Source organism: Pollachius pollachius (genome assembly GCF_949987615.1).
Source record: "Pollachius pollachius genome assembly, chromosome: 11".
NCBI lineage: Eukaryota > Metazoa > Chordata > Actinopteri > Gadiformes > Gadidae > Pollachius > Pollachius pollachius.
The window spans coordinates 3,874,214-3,895,473 of NC_136944.1; the positions used below are offsets into that span (position 1 = coordinate 3,874,214).

At 49.6% G+C, this 21,260-nt stretch overlaps 1 protein-coding gene across 1 annotated transcript; it reads right to left on the reverse strand.

Moving 5' to 3' along the window:
* Positions 1–174: 174 nt before the first annotated feature.
* hook2 (hook microtubule-tethering protein 2) lies at positions 175–17,251 on the reverse strand. The gene is made up of 22 exons (XM_079746328.1): positions 17,058–17,251; positions 15,960–16,042; positions 15,345–15,417; positions 15,159–15,209; positions 14,751–14,883; positions 14,055–14,122; positions 13,746–13,811; positions 13,236–13,316; positions 11,949–12,103; positions 11,200–11,340; positions 10,175–10,376; positions 9,859–9,969; positions 9,559–9,646; positions 8,093–8,159; positions 7,331–7,468; positions 6,107–6,194; positions 5,187–5,221; positions 4,873–4,958; positions 4,556–4,659; positions 4,346–4,453; positions 2,937–3,008; positions 175–2,484 (listed from the first exon to the last, which is right to left on the reverse strand). The coding sequence occupies exons 1-22, from the start codon at positions 17,100–17,102 to the stop codon at positions 2,356–2,358; spliced, it is 2,124 nt and encodes a 707-aa protein (XP_079602454.1). The 5' UTR covers positions 17,103–17,251; the 3' UTR covers positions 175–2,355.
* Between the last annotated feature and the right edge of the window lie 4,009 nt (positions 17,252–21,260).

Sequence of the window (21,260 nt, forward strand, 5' to 3'; positions counted from 1 at the left end):
TGGTACTCGAACCTGCGTCACTGTGGCGGTCAACCAACAGCTTCCCTCCCCCTGGCAACAATACAGCATGAATGATCTGGTCTGAGTTATAGTGGACATTAAATTAATGTGATTCTTTTATAAAGTAAAGAGCAGTTCTGTTTAAGGTACATGAATTAACACGCGACAAAGCTCCAATTTCTTCAGTCCCCATTTATTCGTAGTGCAGACTAGACAGGACTACAGCACCTAGACAACCTGTTTCCGAACCCCCTCTTTAAGCAAAGCACCGTCAAATCAACTAGTCCCACTGATATACAACCATGAAGATAAAATAATAATTAAAACAAACCAAAACAACCATTTCAAACCATGCAGATAGACTGAGAAAAAACACCACATAAATATCCAGTATTAGACCAAAAGTATGACAAGGAGGTACACACAGGACTAGTCAAGGGCTGCTAGCCGCTAGCCGGGATCACAACACAGATGCTAGTTGGGGGGGGAGGGGTTCGGTACAAAATTACATCAGCTTTAACTCACACTTGAGGCTAACACTAGCAGCACACAAGCTAGGCTAAAGCATGCAAACAAGGTTCCAGTTGACAGATGGTAATCCTAAACTCTAGCGCTAGGCTAAGGCTAGCACGCAACAGTTACGGTTGACTGATACAAGAACAAGACGTATGCTAGAAGCACACAAGCTAGCACGAGCCAGGCTAACGCTAGCACGCAACCGTTTCTGAAACCGTGTCATGCTAGCGTTAGCCTAGAGTTTGCTTAAGTCTGCTAGATGTAGTGTTTGTAAGAAAATTTAATAAAAAAGGCGATAGCTATGCTATTTCAGGTCTAAATCATATCAAAGCAGTGGATTGTTTTGTACCGAAAAAAAAAGTACATCTGCTTATTCTAGTCTACAGGTTTGAGGATCACAGAAATACACAAACTGAAGAAAAGCGTAGGGACTAAAATCCAGCATACAAGTGAATGTTTCTGACATTCTGTGATTCATGGAGTCACATGGACTGACAGCAGCTTTCTGCCCCATCCAGCATATGATAAATAGGTCCTTCATAAGTTCCAAAAGGACCTCATCCCACTTCTTCCGTCCCCCCTGTCGAGCTCATTCAAAATCATAGAAATGTCACGGTTATGTCCTCATAAAGTACCAAGAGGCATCGTCTGTAAAGTGCCAAATAATTAAAGTATTGCTGTACGGTGGCCCGTTGAGGCCATTGGTTGTGACTAACCTCCGTGGAAGAGGACCAGGGCAGGAGGGCTGTAGCTTAAAGGAACTCCCGCTGACAGGTCAGGGAAGCTCGTCGTGTATTCTACAGGCACAGGGTGTGTGGCAGGGGGAGGGGCGGGGTAAAAGTGCTTTTATGAATGTATTGTTAATCCTACCCATAGTTCACATTATATAATAAAGATTAAAGCCTCCACACAGCAACGGGACTCTTCCACGTCCGTCAAAACCCTGTCAATTAAAGTGGAACCAGTAAGAAAATCTAAAGTAGTCTAAAATCAAAACCGGCCAGAAGGGGGCGGTGTGGAGCCAGGTTTGGTTGATCAGGACCGGACCGGCTCCACTCCACCACCCTGAGCTCCAGTAAAACATGGTAAAGGAACAACGACCAGACTGGCTCCACTCCACCACCGATTCTGATCTACAGTAAAACATAGTGGAAGAACAACGACCAGACAGAAATGTCCTTCATACGTGGTGCACACACGCACCACCTCTTCTCCTTAAAAAGAGAACTCTACACGTTAAAATAAGGAAATTAAACAGCACACAAATACACCAAAATGGAAAGAAAAGATGGGGAAAGAAATTATTGAAATAAAATAATTAAAAACTCTCTCCTGTTTGTTTCTTCGCCGATTGATCCGAAAGTTCCCATCGGTCGTACCGCAGCAGGTCTAACTTCCCTAGAGACTGTATAAAACAATACAGCGTCTCTCTGGGGTGTCATTCCTCAACAGTCCAGCAGTGGGAGACACAATAGCAGCAGCAGTAAGTCCAGGCTGCCTCGAGGGGTCAGTCACCACTAGTGGAAGAAGGCATTAAGGCCACCAAACCGAGGGGGGGGGGGGAAAGGCAGTTTTGGTAAGAAAAACCTTCAAGGAGTACCTTCTACAGGTGGCACTGTTGTCATGGTAACAGCACGCATGGCAACAGCACCTATGGGCCCGTGTCACCCAGTACCAGTCTTCTTAATGCACCTAGCTGGTGCTCAGAGCCAGCAGGCATCCCAGCGTGCATACAGGAGACGGGTTCTAGAACCCGTCTCCTGAATGCACGCTGGGTTTGAGCACCCAGCCGGGGTTCAGAGCCAGCAGGAGGCCCCCAGAGGGGAGCAGGAGGAGGTCTCATCGGGGCTGGGGCCGGGTCAGCCCTCTCCTGGCATTGATGGACTGCCTCTGCTGGGCCAGGAAGGACATGGCCGGGCCTGAGGAACCAATCCGATCCCCGCTCACTTTCTGGTGCAGCGCCAGACCCTGGTGGACCCCGACAGAACCCGCAGGGGGAGAACGCAGGAGGGAACCGTGAGAAACACATCGACAGGGAAGGGTTAAAGGGGTGGTTTCACGCCACCAGGTGGCGTGACACCACCCCTTTAACCCTACCCCTTTAATCGCCACACTTTACCTGTGTTTTAGTTTAGACATCGCAAGTGGGCGGGTCCACCTAGATGTATGACGGATAGATGAGCAACATTCGCTGCAGTCCAATGGGTAGGCTGGCAGACTGATCTATCCAGCACACATCTAGGTGGACACGCCCACTTGTGATGTCACTAAAACACAGGTAAAGGCAGGTTTTCAAACGGTTTGTAATGGCTGATCACAATAACACCTGGTGGCGTAATATCATCCCTTTAAACACTCTAGAACATGGAGGTTAGAGTTTGTCGTGCTGTGTTGTACGATGTGCTGGCATGTGGCCTCACCATGTTGTACCAGGCCGAGATGATCAGCTTCTCCTCCTGGTCGTGCCGGTTCCTGTTCTTCTCGTAGTCGTTCTGACACAGAAACAGACACAGACGTCAATCAGAGTGTAGAGCTCTTGTTGCCATAGTAACCAGTGCTACACTTTAAGACCCCAAGTAACCAGCGCTACACCTTTAGGTAACCAGCCCTAGTAGCCAGCGTTACACCCTAAAGAGCCGTGGTAACCAGCCCTAGCAACCAGCGTTACACCCTAAAGAGCCGTGGTAACCAGCCCTAGTAACCAGCATTACACCCTAAAGACCCATGGTAACCAGCCCTAGTAACCAGCGTTACACCCTAAAGACCCATGGTAACCAGCCCCAGTAACCACCGTTACACCCTAAAGACCCATGGTAACCCGCCCTAGTAACCAGTGTTACACCTTAAAGACCCATGGTAACCAGCCCCAGTAACCAGTGTTACACTTTAAAGACCCATGGTAGCCAGTTCTAGTAACCAGTGTTACACCTTAAAGACCCATGGTAACCAGCCCTAATAACCAGTGTTACACCTTAAAGACCCATGGTAACCAGCCCTAATAACCAGTGTTACACCTTAAAGACCCATGGTAACCAGCCCTAGTAACCAGTGTTACACCCTAAAGACCCATGGTAACCAGCCCTAGTAACCAGTGTTACACCCTAAAGACCCATGGTAACCAGCCCTAGTCACCAGGGTTACACCCTAAAGACCCATGGTAACCAGCCCTAGTAACCAGTGTTACACCCTAAAGACCCATGGTAACCAGCCCTAGTCACCAGGGTTACACCTTAAAGACCCATGGTAACCAGCCCTAGTCACCAAGGTTACACCTTAAAGACCCATGGTAACCAGCCCTAGTCACCAGGGTTACACCTTAAAGACCCATGGTAACCAGCCCTAGTCACCAGGGTTACACCCTAAAGACCCATGGTAACCAGCCCTAGTCACCAGGGTTACACCTTAAAGACCCATGGTAACCAGCCCTAGTCACCAGTGTTACACCTTAAAGACCCATGGTAACCAGCCCTAGTCACCAGGGTTACACCTTAAAGACCCATAGTAACCAGCCCTAGTCACCAGGGTTACACCCTAAAGACCCACGGTAACCAGCCCTAGTAACCAGTGTTACACCCTAAAGACCCACGGTAACCAGCCCTAGTCACCAGGGTTACACCCTAAAGACCCACGGTAACCAGCCCTAGTCACCAGGGTTACACCCTAAAGACCCATGGTAACCAGCCCTAGTCACCAGGGTTACACCTTAAAGACCCATGGTAACCAGCCCTAGTCACCAATGTTACACCTTAAAGACCCATGGTAACCAGCCCTAGTCACCAGTGTTACACCTTAAAGACCCATGGTAACCAGCCCTAGTCACCAGGGTTACCTCCAGGTGCTTGAGCCTCTTCTCCCTCTCGGTCAGCTGGTTCTTCAGGGCCGTGACCTCAGGGGAGGCCAGCGGCTGCTGCTGGGTTGGCTCCAGGGTCCTGATCACCTTTAAGGAGACACACACACGTAACATAGAGCTTCACTTCCTGGTGGTGCTTCATGGCGTGCTTCTTGGGGGTTCTTGTTGGTGTGCTTTGTGGGTACTGACGGTTCGGGCCTTTTCCACGTAGAGCTTGTACCGGTCCTCCATCTGCCTCATGTCCTCGTCCTTCTTCTTCAGACTCTGCTGCAGCTCGTCGACCTTCTTGGACACTGGGGGGCGAGGGAGGGAGTGAGAGAGTGAGTGAGCGAGGAAGAGATGTATAGGGTTAGAGAGAGAGAGGTATAGATGTATAGGGTAAGAGAGAGAGGTAGGAATGTGGAGAAGGAATAAGGAATGAGGGCACAAGTGAGTGAGAGTTACATATTTGGGGTAAGAAAGTTAGAGATAGAACAGTTGACGTGAGGATAGGCTGGTTGGCTCACGTTTGTCCCCGCCCTCTTTGGGCTCCAGGTCGTCGATGACCTCCTTCTTCTTCTGCAGGTCAGAGTGCGCCTCATTCAGCTTCTCCCTGGAGCCACCACAGAAGAAGACCACAGGTTAGCAGGTGAAAGCTATCAGGTAACGTACATTTATGTAAATTAGTGACCCATGCCAGGGGGTTGACCGATAGCAAGCGGCTAACATCGCCAACAGTGAGCCATGTTAGCGGTAGCCAGCGGCAGCTAACATCGCTAACAGTGACAAATGTTAGCCGGTAGCGAGCAGCTCCTGCAGTGGTGAAGGCGGCGGTACTCACAGGTGCTCCTCCAGCTTCTTCTTCAGGAGAGACGACTGGAGAGAAAAACAAGAGAACAGCCTTCAGCTACGACCCCCAGAATACAACCACAAACCCTGAGAGTGCACCCCGGATTTGAGAGAGCGCAGTAAGAACAATCAACACACACAAACATGGCTAATCACACACACACACACACGGCTAATCACACACACACACACACACACACACACACACACGGCTAATCACACACACACACACACACACACACACACAGCTGAGGCCAGCCAATAGGGAGGGCCGTACTTACGATTGCCTGATTTTGGCGGGAATGCAGAGAGAGACAGAGAGATGGACAGACAGACAGACAGACAGACAGACAAACGACAGGGCAGGAGTTAGTGTTGAATCACCACAGCAAACAGGTTAATCTCCACAGCAGAAAGCACACCTCCTTAGAGAAGACGTTCCTCAACACAGGAGAAGAGACTGGACTCTTAAATCACTGCAATCGCTGAACTAGATTTCTAAAATATCGGAATTTTCTAAAATATCAGAACTTCTTTTTTTATATCACTGCAATCGCAGTGTTATCACTGCAATTACTAAATCAGTGCAACCGCTGAACTCGATTTCTAAATCACTGCAATCACTAAAACGTTAATTTAGGATTATTATCAATGATTTCTTCATCTATTCCGTACATAAATGGTAACCGATATAAAGGGGTGGTCTACAGGAATTGGACGGACGCAGAAACATGATCTGTGAGCAATTATTGCAGCCCTGGCAGAGTAGCGGTCGCTCTGCAAATCAAACCAACTGCAAGTCTCGGAAAAATGTCTCTGCTGAATGACTGAACAGTAAAGTCCCCTGGCTGGATCATGTCACACAAAGGATGCGGGTAAGGGGGTTTCAAGCGAAGGGGTTTTCCAACTCACGTCCTCAGTCTTGCTGCCCATGTCCTGAAGGGCCTTCTGGAGCTCCTCCACCTGGGAGCCCAGCTCAGACTTCTGCTGCTGGTTCAGCCTGGGAGAGAGAGGCAAAGAGATACATAGCCGAGGGAGGTAGAGAGACAGGAGAGCAAAACAGACGTAGTGAGAGAGGTGGAGATAAAAAGACAGACAGACAGATGATTGAGATGAATAATGACACAAGATATGTTCGACAGTAGGGAAGGTTAAGACTAAGGATGAAAGTCTTATCTACACGTGACCTTGTCAATACAGTTGACAGTAGTGCTCATGTTGTTATTGACAAACTGATCAAACTCAAAACACAATGTTTTATCCGAGATATGACTGAACACCTAGTGTCTACATTTATAAACATTATAGGTATTTGGGCTGGGAAATGCATTGCACACCAATAGCACCATAGCACTCCCACCTCCCCAGAATAACAGTGGATTTACTACTAGGGGTTCTACATGGTTCTGCAGTCCCCCGGTTGGCCAGGTGGGAGCGGTGGTGTATTTCAGAGCGCCAGAGCCAGCCGGAGGTAACCGCCCACACCCTGGACCTGGTACTGTACACACACACAAACATTCGTCCACCCTACACACACACACACTCGTCCACCCTACGCACATACACACACCGCCCACTTGCCCACATGCCCACAGGCACGTGAACATACAAACACCACACACACTCGTCCACCCATAGTCTTCAACACACACACACACACACACACACACACACACACACACACACACACACACACACACAATCTGGCTGTGCTGTCCTTCTCGGCCCACTCAGAGCAGAGGGAGTGCTGACATTTAGAGCAGCACTCCTACCACACGGCCCGCGTGACAGAAACACGCGGGCCGTGGGAACGCGCCGTGAACCAGGAGAACCACCGCGGTCTGCTGGAGAACGCTGAGGAGCCAGGGTATGGTGCCCAGGGAACAGACCCCACAGACCCCCTGTGGACCCCACAGACTCTCCCCACGACACACACACACACACACACCTGGACAGGTTTAATGTCTTCAAGTCGTTTGGCGTCCGATCAATGGATACTGAACAGGGGTGGGCGGTGAAGTTGGAACCGCGGTGGTTCTTAACAGTTAATCTGTTATTTCTGGCTCCAGTTTAGTGTGGAAAGCGTTTGAGTCCCAACAATGCAACGCACACACATACACACACACACTGCGTTACCTGTTGTGCGTCTCCAGGGCGTTGTTGGCACGCTGCACCTCCTCCAGCTGCGCCTCCAGCTCCGTCAGCCGCTGCCGGACGCTCTCCTCCTGGAGACACAGCATCCGGTTCTCGGTCTGCAGGCGCCCCACCGTCTCCCTGGGGGGGGCCACACCAGGGGTTGACCATCCTGTCCTATCACAGGCCTCAGCGCAGACCGCGAGAGCTGGGTTGCCAGGTAAGTTTGCACATGCCCAGATTTTGGTCTCATATGCTCAGTGGGAAGCATGTATGAGATACAAAAGCCTAAATCCAAAACTAAAAAAAAATTTATATACAAAAGATTAAAAAAGGTAGATAAATGGTATTGTCCAATCATACTGGAACGTGTATTTACCAGTTTAGATTATGGAGAAGCAACGCTTTAGACTGCATTACCTTGATGGGAGAATTCTATTGGGTTCCATGACAACAGAAGAACCAGAACCCAAATAAAGAAGTCTCTTTATAGCCCCCCTTACATCCCCTCTGTCGCAGGCCGACCGTACCGCTCTGACATGTGTCTTCGCTGCAGACGCCAATTGCGCATTTTATCTGCTAATAATAAACTTGAGGCAGGGCTTTCATGAAGTCTTGGCAATTAGTCACGAAGCGCGGAGTGGGGAGAATATGGGGCGAGAGTGGGCGAGGGGATTTCACATGGAGGCTGTTCTTTATGGGGAGACTGCTGCACCCATAATAGGAGCCAGGCGGAAGGATATAGGAGATGAGGAAAGGACTTACTTGAACTCCGTGGGCATGAACTCCGCTGCTATGCTCCCCACTGGGCCTGAGTCTCCACACAAACCTCCTGGAGAGAGAGGAGCAACTATTACTACAACATGAATGTAACAAGACTCTGGACCCGACTACGTCTTCTGCAAAATAATAGAGCAACTATTCTATAGATCTGAATAAGTCTTCTCTTTATAGAAGAACACAGTAACTTTTCTCTGGAGAAGAACACAGTAACCTCTCTCTAGAGGAGAACACAGTAACATCTCTCTGGAAGAGAACAGAGTAACATCTCTCTGGAAGAGAACAGAGTAACATCTCTCTGGAAGAGAACAGAGTAACATCTCTCTGGAAGAGAACAGAGTAACATCTCTCTGGAAGAGAACAGAGTAACATCTCTCTGGAAGAGAACAGAGTAACATCTCTCTGGAAGAGAACAGAGTAACATCTCTCTGGAAGAGAACAGAGTAACATCTCTCTGGAAGAGAACAGAGTAACATCTCTCTGGAGGAGAACAGAGTAACATCTCTGGAGGAGAACACAGTAACTTATCTCTGGAGGAGAACACAGTAACTTATCTCTAGAGGAGAACACAGTAACTTATCTGTAGAGGAGAACACAGTAACTTCTCTCTGGAGAACAACACAGTAACTTCTCTCTGGAGAACACAGGCCGACCTTTACCACACGGCGCCACAGAAGTCTTGAAAGTAAAAAGGTCAGCGACGGTTGAGTCATGCGGACCAACATGTGAGGTCAGTCGACGCCAAGAACCACATTATTCACAGTCCTGACAACGCATGTCATTAATGTGGAGGATTGGTGCAGAAGGACAGCCAGCTGTCTCACTCTCAACAACAAGTTCAACCACCTGTCTTACTCTCAAATACCGATCTCCCTCTAAATCACCCAGTCAGTGTCATCCATTTGTCTCACTCTAATCCACAGACCTCACCTGTCTCCCTCTAACTCACCCGTCTCCCGATCAACCACCTGTCTCACCCTCGATGTATCACTTAGACTTACCTACGATACTCTGACCCACATGTCGCCGCCACACATCTCACTCTAAACGACACAAGTCAACCCATCATAGTCAAAACAACCCGTCTCACCCACCTGTCTCACTCTAAACCCCCCGTGCCAACCACCTTTCTCGCTCTAAATCCCCCGTCTCACCCACCTGTCTCACTCTAAACCACCCGTCTCGACCACCTGTGTCACTCTCAACCCCCGTGTCACCCACCTTTCTCGCTCTAAACCCCGTCTCACCCACCTGTCTCGCTCTAAACCCCGTCTCACTCCAAACCCCCTGTCTCACTCTAAACCCCCTGTCTCACTCTAAACCCCCTGTCTCTCCCACCTGTCTCACTCTAAACCCCCTGTCTCAGCCATCTGTCTCAGTCTAAACCCCCTGTCTCGCTCTAAACCCCGTCTCAGCCATCTGTCTCAGTCTAAACCCCCCGTCTCACCCACCTGTCTCGCTGAGCCCCTTCTGCTGCACCTGGAAGCAGCGCAGCTCCTCATTGGTCTCTCTGAGCGTGTCGCGCTCCGACAGCAGACGCTGGGACACCACACAGGTGAGGGGTGGAGGGTTAATGATGGGTGCTTAATAGGATTCATGAATGATGGATGGATTACCGAATGAATGACTTGACAAACAAATAATGATAGTGTGTGGATGATGAGTGAGTGCACTGATTAAAGATAGATGCATGAATGATAGATGTTGGATGATTGAATGAATTCCAGATGGGGGTTAAAGGGGGCTTTTACCTCCTTCTCCTTGACCAGGGCCTCGTACTTGTCATGGAGGTTCTTGTACTCAAACTGCCACTTCTCAGCCTTCATGGCCTCTGTAGAGTGTCTGGAGTCCAGCTCATGGACCTGAAACAGATAGACAGGCAGAGCGGGAAACAGACAGGTTCCAATAGGTTGAGATGCAAAGTTTAACACGGCATCACAGTAAGACAAAAGTACCACCAACCTGTACGACTCATCCAATCATCACACACACCTCCTCCTCACCCGTCTCTTGTAGGAGTCCACCTCCTCCTCACCCGTCTCTTGTAGGAGTCCAGCTCCTCCTCACCTGTCTCTTGTAGGAGTCCAGCTGTGAGCGCACGGCGTTGGCCCTCCTCAGCTCCTCCTCCAGCTCACAGGTGCGCTGCATGTACACCGTGTTGCGCTCCTCCAGGAGGCGCACCTGCCGCCGCAGGTCCCCCAGGTCCTCCAGCCTCCTCTTGTAGGTCTCCACCAGGGCCTCCAGGCGGCCCGCGCGGTCCGACGAGTGCCTGGGGGGGAGACACACGGAGACGGAGACACCCACACACACACACACACACACACACACACACACACACACACACACACACACACACACACACACACACACACACACACACACACACACACACACACACACACACACACACACACACACACACACACACACACACGGGTCAGGCAGGGCAACGGAGGAACCAGGAGGTGCACCTCGTCCGAGGAGCTCATGGAGAACATGGCATGGGGCTCAGGAGGTAGAGCGGGTGGGTTCTACCTCCTGAGCCTACCTAACATTCACCCATTCACGCACACACACCGACGGCAACCTCCCGATGGCTGGTGATCGGAAGGACGCTAGTTCGATCCCCCTCCCCTCCTAGCGTCCCTGAGCAAGACGCCTGACCCTGACCGCTCCTGACGAGCTGGCTGTCGCCTTGTGTGGCTGACTCCGCCGTTGGTGTGTGAATGGGTGCATGAATGGGTGAATGTGTGCATGAATGGGTGAATGTTAGTGAGCGCTTTTAGTGGCCGCTGGTTAGAAAAGCGCGGTGTAAATGCTGTTTACACCGCGCCCCACACACACACACACACTTGATTTAGCCAACATAATAGAATATATATTAAATTAGCTTTGATTAGGAATCGGTATACATAAATCAATTGACATAAGCTTTGACTAACTAGCAGTATGGATATCATCACCCATATGCCTCACGAGATACATTAGCTTTGATTCGCTAGCATTACGATAAACATTAGCTAGCATGAGGGACGTTAGCCTGCACTAGCACTAGCTATCGTGCTAAAGACCCAGCCCCGGGCGGGTCTCACCGGAGGATGTCCATCTCGTCCTTCAGCGTCTGGGCCTCCTCGGCCAGGGAGGTGAGGTCCTCGTTGCGGCCCTGGAGGTCCAGCACCTCCCGCTGGAGCATGTCGGCTCGCACACGCATGTCGTCCCGGCTGTTCTCCAGTCTGGGGGGAGAGGAGGAGGAGGAGACAACATGGCCGATCAACACGGGTTACATAAAGACTCTGGTGAATGGAGCTACTGTGGGGAATGAGGAACGCCTACAGCGAGACCACCAGAACTGAAGAACGCTAGAACATAGCCCCTGGGTGTCTACAACGTCCGGACTGGTCACATGGAGCCTCTGGTGGAGACTAATTTAGGTAATTCATTTAGATTCTACAAATATTCCGATATAAATCATTGTTTCAGAATCTTTAAAAGGGTTGATATCCTGCCATCAGGTGTGGGTGTGATTAGCCATTACAACCCATTTGAAAATCTGCCCTTTAACTAGATTCTTCTCATTAAACCTTTGATTGGAGGATTCACTAAAGAGAGACGCAGACAAGTGAAGAGAGCAGTTTCGGTCCAACTGCCATTTTCTGTTTGTTCCATGTGACGTCAGTTACGATACCTAGTATGACGCTTCAACACAGCACGCATTGTCCTTTCAATTTAAACTCGCACTACTTTCCCTGATCAGTAACATAAGGCACAACCCCCTGTTATCTAATGGCATCCAATCGTGTGAGTATCCCCTGTGATTGACAGCCAGAGCGGCCTATCAGACCTGTAGTTCTCCTCCTGCATCTGCTCCATCTGGCTCTGCAGCAGCAGCAGTTTCTTGCCGGTGATGGCGTTGGGGTCATAACCCCCGTTCAGTCGCTCCCTGAGAGAGCGAGCTTCAGCCTGCAGGGAAGAGCGCTCCTCCATCACAGTGGACAACTGGGGGGGGGAAGAGAGAAAGAGAAAGATATAGAGAGAGAGAGCTATTGCTGTGGTCGTGAATCGAGGGAGCGATTACAGAACGGTAGTCAGCCAAGAAAGGTGGAGAGAAACGCGCTCCCGGTCGCTGAACGCAGTCAAAGAGAAAGTTGCATAAAACACACATAAACGCATCGTTCAACATGCACAACCATTCCACGGCAGTTAGTCAGATGGACCGTCCTCCGTTCCGCTGCGCTCAGCATAATAAGCACATGGAGGAACTCAGGCAGGGAGGAAAGGGGGGGAGAGGGCCCCAGTGGTGGCGGTCAAAGACGACTCAAACACTCAGCTGAACCTCCAGTCAGGAAGGAGAAGGGACAGTCCTTGAGAGCACAGTGGGGGGGGTCAGAGGAGGGCAGGTTGAGGGAGTGGACAGAGGGATGGCTGTGTGTTTGGGTGCAGTTAGGACGAGCTGGGCATTCCGCATTCTGATGGGTGGAGGGAGAGGATGAGTGGAGGTGTAGAGGTAGTGGGGGTTGTGATGAATGGAGTTTAGAGGACGGTGATCGACAGATGGGCGGAGGTTGTGGTGGATGGAAGGGTGGATGGAGGTAGTGGAGATGGATGAGGTGATGGAGGGAGGGAGGGGGTGAATACTCACCTGCAGGCACATCATCCCAGTGTGAGTACAGCAAAACACTCAAAACCTACACTGAGCTTCAAGCACAGATAGCACGCTTTAGCAAGGGGGACCGAGGCAGGCCTTGTGAAAACATGACCGAGGACTCTCTACACCAGGGTAGTATTGAGTCACCAGGGGTTCTGTTACATGACTCATATCAAGTCAATAGAGTTATTGGCTCCGCAAGTGCACAGGTGAAACGCTAGAACTAAAAACTAGGTCAACACAAGTGAGCTCAAAACCATGCAAACCTAGAGATCTGTCAGAATTGCCAGTCCCAGGCAGGCCATCTAGGACAACTCCGCCGCACACGTACCAGGTTTAACGACGTAAACACAAATACATACAGAAAATACAATCCATCCACTAGCATAACAAACACACTGTAGAAAAAGACCTTAGACAGCACAGAGTCCCAGCAGAACCCACAGGGTCTACAGCGTATGAGGAGACCCCCCCGGTGCCCACCTGTAGCTCCAGGGTCCGGCAGCGCAGGCCCAGGTCCTCCTTCTCATCGGCCTCCTCGCTCAGGAAGTAGTACTTCCTGGACTGGAGAGGGGAGACACAGGAGGAGGAGTCAGCCGTGGGAGCGAGGGAATAAACAGGAGGGGAGGGAGAGAAACAACAGTACAATAGAGGGGTAAGAGGGCTGTAAGACTCTTACCCCTCTTATGGTACTGTAGAGGAGGAGTCAGAGGAGAGACGGTACACTAGAGGAGGAGTCAGAGGAGAGACGGTACACTAGGGGAGGAGTTAGAAGCAGGTAGGAAAGGTGAGCGTTACCGGCAGGGAAAGTACCGGGGGAGGGGGGAGGAGCAGCAAGGAGACAGGACAATGGATCAGAGGCAGGCCCACATGAGAGAGCCAACAGCAGAGAAGGGCCCGGAGAGGAGGAGGCGGGGAGGAGGGACAATAGAGGGTTGGAAGGGATAAGTCTGGGTAAGGAGCAGCCCAGGGAAAGTGTTTTCTAGAACTCACCTGGTGGTCAAAGTCCCCGTAGGTCTCTGGACTCGCTGGGTCCGACGGAGGCTCTTTGGCGAGAAGCTGAACGAAACAATCATCTACGTCAGGCAGCACGTTTATTATGTTTTATTACGTTAATTCACTTTATGATAGGATAACCATCTCACATTTCCTGTCTGGGATTAATAAAGATTACAATTTTAATTATATAATGTTTATTGATATATTGATAAAGATCTATGAGTTTCTTAGACTGCCCAGACTTGCATGGGAGGAAGGTGGGTGGTGGGGGGGAGGGGGGGGAAGCAAAGCGTGTCACTTTACCTCCTGAATGGCTGTCATGACAACGTGCTGGACGGATTCCTCCAGGGTCATGATCTGCTGGATCTGCTCTGAGAGACGAGAACCAGAGAGCGATGAGGTCACAGGCTAACGCAGAGCAACATGCTAAACAGAGAGCGATGAGGTACTGGGCTAATGAAGCGCTATGTGCTAGCCAGAGAGCTAACAAAGAGCAAACATGCTAACCAGCGATCCGTAAGGTCAGAGGTTAATGCAGAACCGGGGTTCACAAAAGAGCTACTGTAGAACAACTTGCTATCCAGAGAGCTTACTCACATTAATATTCTAAGCAGTTAGCTAATGAAGAGCAGAACGCTAACCAAAAGCCTTCATAGTGCTCTAGATTTGTTATTGTTTTGCAATCCGTTTGCTTCGGATTAGGAAATAATTCTGTCATTGAGGAAATAATTCTGTAGGAACTGTAGTTTAGTACTCTGTTGGGCATGAAGACGGCCAGCATGGACCCCGTAAAAGACATCTAAAGAAAGTGACCCAAAGTAATCGACATCTCATTTAATGCAATAAGATCATTTCTACAGCCAATTCACATTAGTGGACAATCTGATATCTGGGCCTCCAGACCCCCCGCTTTCCTAGATCTGGTGACTGGACTCCAGGGGGTCCCTCCTGGGCGTCTGCTGCCCCACGGCGGGCTGCCTTCCCCTCGGCCTCGCTCACCTTGCTTCTTCTCACAGCTGACGGCGCAGCCCAGAACCAGCTGCACCAGGCGGCCCAGCTCCGTGATGTCGCCGTGCTCCCCGATCAGGGCCACGTCCGGCAGGTGCTGCTCCGACACCTGGTGGCCCAGCACCTGAACCCGGGGGGTCAGGAGAAGGTCAGGAGGAGGTCAGGAGGAGGTCCCCGAGAAGAGCGCCGAGATGGAATGGTAGAAACAGATCCGGGAGATGCGATTAAAGGGGGTTGAGAGTAGAAGAAGAAGTAGTAAGTTAGCCGAAGAGATGAGGGGAACAGAGCACTGTGATTCATAAACAGATTCGTGAAATGTCAAGAAGTTGGAAGTCTGAATGATTCACGGCCGGGGGCTTTTGTTCAGAGAAGAAAACAAAAGACAAAAGCTCTCCTTACGTCGTGATAGTACTCCAACATGCTCTGGAGGATCTTCTTCAAGTTGTTGACCTGGAGGAACGGGATGACAAATTAAAACATCCCCTTGCGATACCACATTAGATTATATTTCGAACAGAATTGTGACAAGGAAGGCCGACCAGGGGTGGCCGGGGGGCGTGATGTCACGGTGATGTCACAGGGTACCTTGAGGCGCCAGTTGGAGTCGCTGTCCTCCTTGATTCTGCCCAGCCATGTCTCGTTAAACCAGGAGGGGTCTCTGTTAACGACAGCACAGATCAGCGCCCATCACCCCACCACCCCAGGCAGCCCCGTGCGGTGACATTAAGAATGCGCTGGCGCACGGTTGGAAAGCCTCTCCTTTAAGCAACAGATGGCAGTAATGAACAGGCAGCGATACGACTCAACACACATCTGCCTCCAGTCAGGAATGAATCAGAGTTGGCGGGTTTTCAAAACAAGGGAACATTCTGTTTCGGATTTCAAAATAGTTCTGTCCTCCTCTTTGTTTGAATGTGTGTGTGTTTGTTTGAACAGAGAGTACACACACAAGGATCTCAGAGTGCAACGGTCCTTCGGGTTGGACAGTTGGGGACACACACACACACACACACACACACACACACACACACACACACACACACACACACACACACACACTTTGAATTGATAATGTTTATGCAAAACAAACCACATCCAAGTTGTATAACCCCCTGATAAGCAAAGCACGCTCCACACTCTGTGACCGGGTGTAACAGGTGTAGCCTTCAATCAGTTCTTCAGTAGTGCTCAGACACTTACATTCTGTGCAGCACGTGCGCTATGGCTACTCCTGTCGTGAGGTCTTTCTTGCTGGTACATGAAGGCACTTGGAAAGTCTGCAGCTAGAGACATTGAGAGGAAGGTATGAGAGTGGTTAGTGAAATCAGACACCTGAACGGACTGGCCTATACACTGAACACCCCTGCTGGGGAGTTTGTATTGAAGCACACTTGGGGTACACTGGAGTGCTTTGGTGTGGTTAAAGAAAAGCTATTGAGGATGAGATGAGTGCGTTACAGAGTTGACCCATTTCTAGTGGTTGGGGGTTTGAACCCCAATGCCCACGGTCCTTGAGCAAGACCAACCTCAGTGCTCATTAATGAAAACATTTCTTTGTATAAAATGTTCCGCTATCGAGTTAAATAGTCTCTTTATTTATTTAACATGAAACAAAAACCTTATCAGCACACCAAATCCATCTGTATTCTTACTGTTCCAAATTGCTATTTAAATAGTTTCGGAGAAGATAAGGCGCCTTACGAGTCAATAACACTATTTAACCCCCCTCATTAGCCGGTTAAAAGTGTTACGTAAAGCTGTGGTTTAGCCTTGGTTTACTTTGGATTAGGACTGGGAACTAGTGAAATCGGTGTTTTGGGGAAAGTGTTACACAACGCAGCGTTTAGTGGGACAGAACGCTTCCAGGACGACAGATCCTGGGTAACTTACTACTCAGTCAATAAATAAATAATCATGGTGAGGACGACAGGTGACAGGGTGAGGACGACAGGTGAGAGGGTGAGGAAGGCATTACTGAGCAAAAAATGCTCAATAATGTCCTAACGACCGACGACCCAAACATGTCACACAGTTGACATGTTTATCCCTATCCCAAGAGAGTCAACAGCTTTTAGCTAGCGACCTGCACAGGTTAGCGTCTGTCACTCTGGATCACGGGATATTACACCAAAAAGGGATGATGTGACTTAACATAGCCACGTTTACAAAATCAAAAGGTCAAATCGATGTAATGGAGTCTGCTTTACTATGAGATATCTCTTCTGGCTTGCGGTGGCCACCTGCTCCCCTCCTCGGAGCGGGTCGATACCCTGCTAGCATGCTAGCCGCTAAACTTACCCAGTTTAGCAGGGAATCACACAGTTCCGCCTTGTCCAGACTCATTCTCGGGTTTCTGTCGAGGAACCACGTCCTGTGTCCGGCTACGGATAGTTGTTTTTTTTTGGCGGATGTTTTCGTTTTAACTTAAGTTTGAACTCGTATTGGCACTTTTTTTTTTTTAACCCCGGTCAACAATTCCGTGCCCTTCCTCCTTCGCGTTTCAGCCGCGCTCTGAGCCCGTCTGGCCGCCGTATTTAGCGCGTTGGCATGGCAACGGATTACCCGCCATGTCAGAAACACTAAAATGAACCATGAGTTAAAATGAACTGGTTAAATTAGTGAATTAATTACGTTAATTAATTACACAAATCACCACATCAAAGGAAAAACAAGGGATCACATTTTAAGTTTACATTTATTTTATTTCTGTTTATTTATTTCTGTTAAAAAATAAGAACAATTATTTCTCTTCTATAACATTTGATTAAACTAGTTAAATTAATTAGGAACAGGCGTGAACTGTGTAACATGTTTATATTTGGGTTGTCGACAAAATGCTCAGTAATGTTTTGTTTTATAGGAGAAAATAATAAAAGGCCACTAGATGGCTCTAGTTGACAAACTCAAAGCGTCTAATCCACGCGCCACAGATCACCTGTTAGTAACGTGTCTAGCCTATCATTAAGCCAATTAACAGAACTGCAGGTATGGGGCCAACAACAATATGTATAATGTATAGGTATCTGTTGATGTTTTATGTCTATCTTGCTAATTACATAAATTATATCATCAAGTACTCTATCATGGTAAGTAAGTAACTTATCTTAGCAATTATAAATATTCATGAATACAAACTACAAAGTGTTTGTACCTGTCTTTATCCTGCTCTATTCTGTGACGCCTCACTCAGAATTAAACATATATCTGTGAAACCACCATTTAACACACTTTCTACTCATGAACACCTCTCTCAAGCCGTACCGGTTTACCTCACCCCCACCCTCACCCTCATCTCTCAGCCTCACCCACAGCCTCACCCACGACCTCACCCTCATATAAATACACCTGTGCTAGCGGGCTGATGTTTCGCAATCCCCCGTTCCACTTCCTGCCTGCCGCTGTCCGAGGGAATGGCTGAGTCACATGACCCTACAAGGAACGCCGTATATCAGTGGGACAGGAAGTCCTGTCGGTCAGAGAGGGACTCCGGCCACTAATGGTTCAAACACTCTGAGTAATGCCACCTCTCAGCACACCAGGGTTTAAAGTCAGGGTTTAAAGCAGACTGTATTGACACTAGAAAGCTAGCGTTGGATTATTACAGTAAAACACTGTCTGTGTTTCTACGGAGACATCTTGTTCTGGAAATTCTTGTTTTTCTTTTTCTTTTCCCACAACGCCCTGAGGCCTTACTTACCTGACCTCCCACTCCCCCCTCCATCCTCCAAAAGACAGAGACAAGTAGACAGACATACCAATATAACACAGACAGGGAGACAGACAGACAGACAGACAAAACAACAGACAGGCAGAAAGACAGACAGAGACAGACACCCACATGAACACAGATAGACAGAAAAATACATCTGACAGACAGACAGACACACCCACAAAAACCCAGACAGACAGACAAACAAACAGACAGACAGGCAGAAAAAGTGACTGTTACAAAGACACACCTACATCAACATAGACAGGCAGACAGACAGAGGGACTGACAGGGAAAGAGAGCAACAAACAGACCCTCATAAACACAGATAGACAGAAAGACAGAACCTCATAAACGCAGATAGACAGACAGACAGACAGACAGACAGACACACCCACATGATGACAGAAAGAAGGAAAGCCAGGCAGAGAGAAAGAGACAGAAAGACAGTCAACAAGGCCATATACTGACAGAGAGAGAGAGAAATGTGTCAGACATACAGACAGACCAACATGAACAGAGATAGAGTCAGAAAGAGAATCAAAAACAGACCAACATGAAGACAGACGGATAGCTGGACGACACAAGCCAGAGAGAGAGAGAGGCAGGAAAAGAGAAAGAGAGAGACAGGCAGAGAGAGAGAGACAGAGAGAGAGAGACGAGAGGATGGGGGAGAAGGGAGGAAGTGGTGTGTGTGTGTGTGTGTGTTTCTGTGTTTCTGTGTGCGTGTGTGTGTGTGTGTGTGTGTGAGGGTCTCAGTGGAGGGGTTAGTCACCCAGTGGGCAGCATGGGGTCTGACTAAGGGGGGGGGGGGGGGCGTTCCTGGGGGGCGTGGCCCGGGTGGAGGCTCGACTATTTCGGGCCCTTCCCTCCTCCTCCTCCTCCTCCGCCTCCGCTCCGATTCCTCTTTTCTCGCGCTCCCTCCGTCCTATTCCCCAGATGCGCTTCCTTCCTGAAAGTAGAAACGCAGTTACTTCTCTTCTTTTCCTACCGCTCTGACGCATGGCGGGGTGACCAGGGAGGGGGGGGGGGGGGGGCAGCAGTTAGAGATTGAGTAATTATTACATGTTTTTTAAGGTTGTGGTTTTGTTGCCTGGAAAAAAAACACAAAAAAAGGAGCATAGTTCCTTATTCACGTTGAATTCTACGATGTTGTAAACCTGGAATTGTGGTCAATGAGGAGCGGATCAAACACGTAGCCCCTAGCATGTAGCCCCTAGCACGTAGCCCCTTGCACATAGCCCTCTTATCAGCACCCTGCCATGACTCCAGGATTAATGACCTTAATATCTAAACGATATGATCCCCTCGTGTGACTTCTGGAGCGCAGTGAGGTTTAAAACGTGTTTTCCTTCCAGCAGACTGACAGAGCTGTGCTCTCTGGCAGCACTTCAGTCAGGCGGGATTAGTGCGGCGGGAACAACACGACTCTTCACTCCTGAAATAAACTCAGTTTTTGTGCCGCTGCTCCAACGGGAAGTGTGTTTGGGAGCGTCGCTGTGCCTTTAAGAGCCAGCGGCGTGCCAGCCATTCCAGGCATTCTGGGCTTGAGCGCTCTGGAACGTTCTGGAACGTTCTGGAATGTTGGCAGCGGCCGGGCACACCGGACTTCCTCCCCGGGGAGTCCTCCAGGTGTTACTGAGGAGCGGGAACACGTACGGGACGGGACGTGGGAAAACATGAGCAGATCCAAACTAGACGGGCAGAGAGAAACAGATGGGATAGCTGGCTGGATGGAGAGATAGATAGATGACTGATTGATGGATGGAAAGAGTTATAGAATGTGGGAATGTCTGGGAGGAAGGGAGAGGGGGGGTAGGGAGAAGAGGCGAGGGAGATTGAGAGGGAGATGGAGAGTGAGTGGGAGGGAGAGAAAGAGAGAGGGGAGTTGGTGGTGGACGGATAGAGAGAAAGAGGGGAGGCAAAGGGATAGATAGAGAAGGGGGGGGGAGAGGTGGAAGGATGGAGAGAGAGGGGGAGAGAGGTGGAGGGAGGGACAGCGTGGGGGAGGTAGAGGGGGAGGGTGGGAGAGTGTGTGGGCGTCAGGATACATGAAGGGGAAAAAGCAGCCTAATCAAAGTCTTCCAGACATGAGGTCACCCTCACAAACACGGAGAACGGGGGAAGGGAAATGTCTGAGAGGGATTTACCGCTGCTTTTCAGAGTTGTTTTTTTAAACTTTATCGACAACTCTCGTCTCTGACTAACACCCCCGCACCGAGTGGTGTCTGCCAAGAGCAGGGAGCCCCTAGCCTACTGGGTGTGGTGCGCTCCACCGTAATGCAGTGGCTGTTTAAAGCCAGCCAGAAAGCGAGTGTGTGTGGTGTGGTGTGGTGATTCAGGGCAACTTCAAACTGAATGGCACTTGGTTTGATTCCCACAATGTCCGGAAACTACTTGTGACCCCTGATCCCTGCCTGGTCCTTAAAGACATGAACCTATATTCTCTGTCACTCTGGATAAAACTATCTGCTCAGTGAAAAGATGGATAGTAAATATTGGATAATTGTGCTTCCATCCGTCACATAAAAGCAGAAAACGGATGATAAAGTCTGGACTTTCCTTTCTCTATCCCTCCCTCCTTCACTCACTCACTCACTCACTCACATACACACAGAACACAGCCAGTGTACATCTGCCATCCACCAGGAGATGTTCCAGTAAAGTGTCCCAGAGGAGCAGCTCTGTGCTGGGCTGGTGTCTGGTCCCCCCACCCTCTGCCTGGAGTTCAGGGGCAGCTGTGTTACGTAACAGAGCCAAGGTGACCCCCCCCTGTGTGTCGATTGATCGCA

Coding starts and splice junctions, on each gene's coding strand:
- hook2 (XM_079746328.1), bottom strand. CDS start 17,102: ATGAGTCTGGACAAGGCGGAACTGTGTGATTCCCTGCTAAACTGG. Junction 5,222..6,106: donor TGGGCAGCAAGACTGAGGAC/GTGAGTTGGAAA, acceptor TTTTCTCTCCAG/TCGTCTCTCCTGAAGAAGAA. Junction 4,959..5,186: donor AAGAAGCTGGAGGAGCACCT/GTGAGTACCGCC, acceptor TGGTGGCTCCAG/GGAGAAGCTGAATGAGGCGC.